Genomic DNA, 7,543 nt, shown 5'->3' on the forward strand with positions numbered 1-7,543 from the left:
ACGATGCAGCAGACACCTAACGATGTGACACGTTGAAACGTTTTGGAACCACATGTCCTGTATAAAGTGTTTGATTGGTTGAGACGGTGTTGAAAAGAAAAAAAAAAGAAAAGAAAAAGAAGGTACTAATTCACAGAGAGACCTGAATAACAGCCTTGGTCATTCACAAACATTCAACAACAGAGTAACACTCCCACGCTTCAATGATCTCTCTTAGAAGTATCCAAAGGAAGGATGTCAGCTAATGTAAATGTAAGATTTAGTCTAGTGAACACAATTGTAAAAGTCTGCCGTACCCCCCTCTCCTCCTCCCCCCTCCCACCCCCACCCCCACTACTCACGCTGAACAATACACTAAAGCTCACGTTTTATGTAAAAGCACTTAGTGCCTATTGAGGGAGGGGGTGTGAACGCAGTCTCCAGTCTAAACCATTTAGGTCACAAGCTTTATCACACTTATGATATACTAGTGGAGCACACACCCTGTGTATGTGAGCGCACGCATGTTGTGTGTGCACAGAATCAGGTTAATGACCCTTTAATTGACTCAGGGCTTCCTGCCCCATCATGTCATCGTGGCACTGGCCCGAAGGCTGACCTTTGAACCCACAGCCCTGCTGTGATTGTACAGTGTAAGCTAAGCAGGTTGTTATATGTTGATAACAACTCTAATGGCTACAGCTAGCATTTATATGGCGTTAATGATGCTAATGGCTACAGCTAGCATTTATATGGCGTTAATGATGCTAATGGCCACAGCTAGCATTTATATGGTGTTAATGACTCTAATGGCTACGGTTAGCATTTATATGGTGTTAATGATGCTAATGGCTACAGCTAGCATTTATATGGCGTTAATGATGCTAATGGCTACAGCTAGCATTTATATGGTGTTAATGACTCTAATGGCTACGGTTAGCATTTATATGGTGTTAATGATGCTAATGGCTACAGCTAGCATTTATATGGTGTTAATGACTCTAATGGCTACAGCTAGCATTTATATGGTGTTAACGACTCTAATGGCTACAGCTAGCATTTATATGGTGTTAATGATGCTAATGGCTACAGCTAGCATTTATGTGGCGTTAATGACTCTAATGGCTACAGCTAGCATTTATATGGCGTTAATGATGCTAATGGCTACAGCTAGCATTTATATGGTGTTAATGATGCTAATGGCTACAGCTAGCATTTATATGGTGTTAATGACTCTAATGGCTACAGCTAGCATTTATGTGGCGTTAATGACTCTAATGGCTACAGCTAGCATTTATATGGCGTTAATGATGCTAATGGCCACAGCGAGCATTTATATGGTTTTAACGACTCTAATGGCTACAGCGAGCATTTATATGGCGTTAATGATGCTAATGGCTACAGCGAGCATTTATATGGTTTTAACGACTCTAATGGCTACAGCGAGCATTTATATGGCGTTAATGATGCTAATGGCTACAGCGAGCATTTATATGGTTTTAACGACTCTAATGGCTACAGCGAGCATTTATACGGCGTTAATGATGCTAATGGCTACAGCGAGCATTTATATGGTTTTAACGACTCTAATGGCTACAGCTAGCATTTATGTGGCGTTAATGATGCTAATGGCTACAGCTAGAATCTGTTCAAATTCAAGGATCCTCTGTATATGCTTTCACTGTCACTCCAAGCTCGTGTTTCCTCTGATAGTGTTCACATGACAGTGGCTCAACTTCAGACACTTTCTCTCACTCAGGCTCTGAATGCACACAGGTCCCTCCAGGCTATGGGTCAGGGGAATGTGGAATGTAGCCCTATACTTCACACCAGAAACACAGCAAACAGAGAGGGAGAGCGTGAGCGTTCCTCCGCCGTCCACAACCATCCCCAGAGTCAGCACGACAGCAGCAGACAGACAGAGAGGGTCCTCGTAAGAATGGCGACCTCACCAAGCGGTACCAACGACTTCGTCTTTGCGACTCGAGGGAATGCATTTTTCATGTCTTTGTTCTTTTTTTTCTGAAAGGACGTGTCGTAAATAGCATTGTAGCATTCATTCATACTGGAGGGCCATTGTGAGAGCGTTGAATGGCCTGTATTATTAGGGGATAAATAAATAAATAAATAAACCCAAGGAAGTGAGACAATCACTAGCTTTTTTTCTGTGGTGCTTTTGGCCCTCTTTGTTTGACTGAGCAGCACTAGCAGTGACAGGCTTTTAGAAGTACAGTGTAAATAGAATCTGAATATCAATGCCATTTTTAAATAACCTTTATTTAACGAGGCAAGTCAGTTAAAAAGAACAAACTCCTTTTTAAAATGACGCATACCAAAAGGCAAAAGGTCTCCTGTGGGGCTGGGATGTAAAAAATAATAATACAAATAAATACAAATATATAGGACAAAACACACATCATGACAAGAGAGACAACACAACAGTACATAAAGAGAATCCTATAAGACGACAACATAGCAAGGCAGCAACACATGACAACACAGCATGGTAGCAACACAACATGACAACAACACGGTAGCAACACAACAAGACAACAACACAACATGACAACACAGCAGGGTAGCAACACAACATGACAACAACATGATAGCAACACAACATGACAACAACATGATAGCAACACAACATGGTAGCAACACAACATGACAACAACACAACATGACAACAACACAACATGACAACACAGCAGGGTAGCAACACAACATGACAACAACATGATAGCAACACAACATGGTAGCAACACAACATGACAACAACACAACATGACAACAACACAACATGACAACACAGCAGGGTAGCAACACAACATGACAACAACATGATAGCAACACAACATGACAACAACATGATAGCAACACAACATGGTAGCAACACAACATGACAACAACACAACATGACAACAACACAACATGACAACAACACAACATGACAACACAGCAGGGTAGCAACACAACATGACAACAACATGATAGCAACACAACATGACAACAACACAACATGACAACAACACAACATGACAACAACACAACATGACAACAACACAACATGACAACACAGCAGGGTAGCAACACAACATGACAACAACATGATAGCAACACAACATGACAACAACATGATAGCAACACAACATGGTAGCAACACAACATGACAACAACACAACATGACAACACAGCATGGTAGCAACACAACATGACAACAACATGATAGCAACACAACATGGTAGCAACACAACATGACAACAACACAACATGACAACACAGCATGGTAGCAACACAACATGACAACACAGCATGGTAGCAACACAACATGACAACAACATGATAGCAACACAACATGGTAGCAACACAACATGACAACAACATGGTAGCAACACAACATGGCAGCAGCACAACATGGTAGGAGCACAAAACATGGTACAAACAGTATTGAGTACAGACAACAGCACAAAGGGCAAGAAGGTAGAGACAACAATACATCATGCAAAGCAGCGACAACTGTCAGTAAGAGTGCCCATGATTGAGTCTTTGAATGAAGAGATTGAGATAAAACTGCCCAGTTTGAGTGTTTGTTGCAGCTCGGTCCGGTCGCAAACTGAAAAGACGAGTGACCCAGGGATGTGTGTACTTTGGAGACCTTTAACAGAATGTGACTGGCAGAACGGGTGTTGTATGTGGAGGATGAGGGCTACAGTAGATATCTCAGATAGGGGGGAGTGAGGCCTAAGAGGGTTTTATAAATAAGCATCAACCAGTGGGTCTTGCGACGGGTATACAGAGACGACCAGTTTACAGAGGAGTATAGAGTGCAGTGATGTGTCTTATAAGGAGCATTGGTGGCAAATCTGATGGCTGAATGGTAATGAATGGTAAACTCCCTGATATCTGTAGGAAGTAGTCTAGGAGAAGCTTGATGGTTGTGTAATTTATTTCACTTTCCAAATACATTATGCTAATACAACTATTCATATGCTACTGTGAAAGTGTGACTATTATGTCAAATCAAACAATGGGTATTTTCTCCCGACGTACTTATCCCTCTATCAATCTGACTGACTCAATGTTTGAGTCTGACAACCCTTGAAATGTCTCTATGGAAATGTCACATCCGCTTCTGCAGACAATGCATTGAATTCACATCAGAGCAGAGCGATTCACAAAGCCGTCTAGATAAGTTGATTAGTAATGCCAGAGAGTAATAGACGGGGTGCAGACCTTTTGAAGGTGTCATCTGGGTCCCTCTGGCAGTGTAGAGGCTCCAAGGTGGGAGCCACCAAGGGGGTGTCCAGTGTGTCCCTGTACCCCAGGGGGAGGAGGGGGCTGACCCTCAGCTGATCCACCAAGCCCAGGACAAACCTCCACACCTCCAGGCTCCTCCCGTCCTCCCGCTGGCAGAAGTGAAACCCCAAACAGCGTGGTGCCAACCCAAGCCTTGCGTCCGATGTGGGCCATACTGCCTCTGTGCATAGGGCTGTCTTCCCTGCCCCGGGCCCCCCAGTCACCAGGACCCCCGGGGACCGGCCGGGAGTGGACCTGGCCTCCAGACAGCGCCCAAGCTTTTCCAGGGCCCATTCCCGGCAGTAGAAGCGGCGGCCCCGAAGTAGGCTGGTGCTATGGCTGCTGCCACTCATCGGGCCCCTGGGAACCAACCAGGAGTCACCCCACCACGGATCCAATGTCCCATACTCCCCTCTCCAGTTCCTCTTGTACTTTTGCTTTTGATATGAATGGACAATTCTAGACTATTATATGGATAATAGCTTTGGTAGTGTCAGGATACTTTCCTTGAGTGTCCTGAAAGTTCTGCATCAGATGTTATGTTCTGGTGGGTCCTCCAGGTACCATCCTTGTCCCTTAATCCTTCCCCTGTGGCCAACTAGGATCAGTCCTCTGGACACTCAGGTGTGTGGAGTGAGATCCTTTAGTCTCTGCACAGGTTCCTCCAGTCAATCAGTGTGTCTCTACCATATCAACCCGGGGTCCTCAGGTCAATCAGTGTGTCTCTGCCAAATCAACCCGGGGTCCTCAGGTCAATCAGTGTGTCTCTGCCAAATCAACCCGGGGTCCTCAGGTCAATCAGTGTGTCTCTGCCAAATCAACCCGGGGTCCTCAGGTCAATCAGTGTGTCTCTGCCATATCAACCCGGGGTCCTCAGGTCAATCAGTGTGTCTCTGCCATATCAACCCGGGGTCCTCAGGTCAATCAGTGTGTCTCTGCCAAATCAACCCGGGGTCCTCAGGTCAATTAGCGTGTCTCTGCCAAATCAACCCGGGGTCCTCAGGTCAATTAGCGTGTCTCTGCCAAATCAACCCGGGGTCCTCAGGTGAGAAATAAAAGGAAAAGGTTAATGAATAGAAAATAGAATAGAGCTGCGGCTGCTACACGGTTCCAGTAGCGACTCTTTCTTTCACACTGCTGCTCCTCTCCTCCGTCTGGGGGAGAGAGAGAGAAAAGAGAGAGACAGAGAGAGTGTCAGACCGTGAGAGATTGCGACGAGGGATCACCCCAGATAAGATATCCTTGTGTTCTCCCTCCCTCCGTGCTGCTGCTGCTGCTGCTGAAAGTCCTGCTTTCTCTCGTTGCGATTCCTACATTTGTCTCAAAGTTTCTTCCCTCTCCGTACAGTTGGCTCAGATGAAATTCCCTCCTCTTTCACACGCCCTCTCCGTCCCTCGCTCCCTCCCTCCCTCCCTCTATTTCCCTTCCCCCTCCCACTCTCTTTCTCTACCTCCCTCCCTCCCTCTCTCTCCCTTCCCCCTCCCTCTCTCTTTCTCTCCCTCCCTCCCTCGCTCTCTCCTCCCTCCCTCCCTCTCCCTCCCTCCCTCTCTCCTCCCCCCCATTTCTCAGCATGTCAGGGCATATATTGAAGCAGAGTGGCATTTAAACTGTGAGTCAGAGACAGGGAGGGAGAGTAAAGAAAAGAGAAGAGAGAGCATATTGGAACGTGTGAGCGATCTAAAGAGAGGAGGAGTTGGATTGCTTGTTTGGGGTCAAAGTTCATCCACAACAGCATGCTATAACTGAGGCTTTCACACTGCTCCTAGGTCCCTCCTGTCCAGGAGATTGGCTCAGGGAGGGAGGGAGGTTGTGAATGAGCTCCAGAACTCCTCCTGTCCAGGGGATTGGCTCAGGGATGGAGGGAGGATGTGAATGAGCTCCAGAACTCCTCCTATCCAGGGGATTGGCTCAGGGAGGGAGGGAGGTTGTGAATGAGCTCCAGAACTCCTCCTATCCAGGGGATTGGCTCAGGGAGGGAGGGAGGTTGTTTGTGAATGAGCTCCAGAACGCCTACTATCCAGGGGATTGGCTCAGGGAGGGAGGGAGGTTGTGAATGAGCTCCAGAACTCCTCCTATCCAGGGGATTGGCTCAGGGAGGGAGGTTGTGAATGAGCTCCAGAACTCCTCCTGTCCAGGGGATTGGCTCAGGGAGGGAGGGAGGTTGTGAATGAGCTCCAGAACTCCTCCTGTCCAGGGGATTGGCTCAGGTAGGGAGGGAGGATGTGAATGAGCTCCAGAACTCCTCCTATCCAGGGGATTGGCTCAGGGAGGGAGGGAGGTTGTGAATGAGCTCCAGAACTCCTCCTGTCCAGGGGATTGGCTCAGGGAGGGAGGGAGGTTGTGAATGAGCTCCAGAACTCCTGTATAAGTACACTTCATATGGTTATTATTAAACAGATGTGATGAAGTAGAACCCATGCTGCTGTTATTGCAGGAATCAGGATGGAACCAACCTTTGACTAGGTCGCTGACAAAGCCCCTTTATGTACTCTGACTGTTTCCACGTTTTGTGAGGAAAGCATTCGAGGCTCAGAGAGGTGTTTTTTAAAACGTGATGATGGGTAAAAGGGTTTGATGCTTATCTGACTTGTGGCCACGCAGACGACGATGACGTCACATGATGTATGATGTCACCAGAATCACAAGATAGATGGCAGTATCTTCTACTGTAGCCATCCACAGCAGACTGTTAAAGGGGATTCCATTGTGTCTATCAAACTGGGATTGAAATACAGTTGTTATGACAACCAATTGTTTCCAGAAGCTTCTTGTAAAAATGCTTTCCTTCTTCATAGTTATTTGTGGTTTATGCATTGATGTTGAGCCTAATTTATTTATTTAAATGTTTTATAAAAAAAAATGTATAGTTAGTTAACTTATCATCACATTTCTTTCAATGTAGACTTATTTTTCATAAAAATAAAATAATCATTTAACATTTTTTGTCAGCAGTGATGTTGTGTTTTTACCAATACATTACTCTTATACTGATCAGATGTGTGCAGGACCATGTGAACACTTTAAGCATTTGATTGACCTATTACTCTCATAATGTTCACTGTTGGGGCAATAGGCTTACATCTAGTGGGGCATTGGAACATACTGTAGCACACAGAGCAGTAGGATATTGAACAATGCTCTGAAATGTAGACTCTGATATTAAACGTTGATATTTACATTGTTTAATTCCGTAGAGGTTAACAGTTTACACATAGTAAAACAGCCCGAAGGAACACATTAGGCAGATTGTTTGATCAGTGAGCTATGCAGA

The 7,543-nt window shown here is 45.5% G+C and overlaps 1 protein-coding gene across 1 annotated transcript in view; it reads right to left on the bottom strand.

The window, feature by feature from the left end:
• Positions 1 to 5,611, bottom strand: part of LOC124028426 (ankyrin repeat domain-containing protein 50-like) — a 24,869-nt gene extending 19,258 nt beyond the window's left edge. The window contains exon 1 of the mRNA XM_046340746.1: positions 4,210 to 5,611. Within this exon, the coding sequence (XP_046196702.1) occupies positions 4,210 to 4,625 (416 nt within the window). The 5' untranslated portion in view covers positions 4,626 to 5,611. The remainder of the gene's footprint in view (positions 1 to 4,209) is intronic.
• Between the last annotated feature and the right edge of the window lie 1,932 nt (positions 5,612 to 7,543).

Source organism: Oncorhynchus gorbuscha, linkage group LG01 (genome assembly GCF_021184085.1).
Source record: "Oncorhynchus gorbuscha isolate QuinsamMale2020 ecotype Even-year linkage group LG01, OgorEven_v1.0, whole genome shotgun sequence".
NCBI classification, from domain to species: domain Eukaryota; kingdom Metazoa; phylum Chordata; class Actinopteri; order Salmoniformes; family Salmonidae; genus Oncorhynchus; species Oncorhynchus gorbuscha.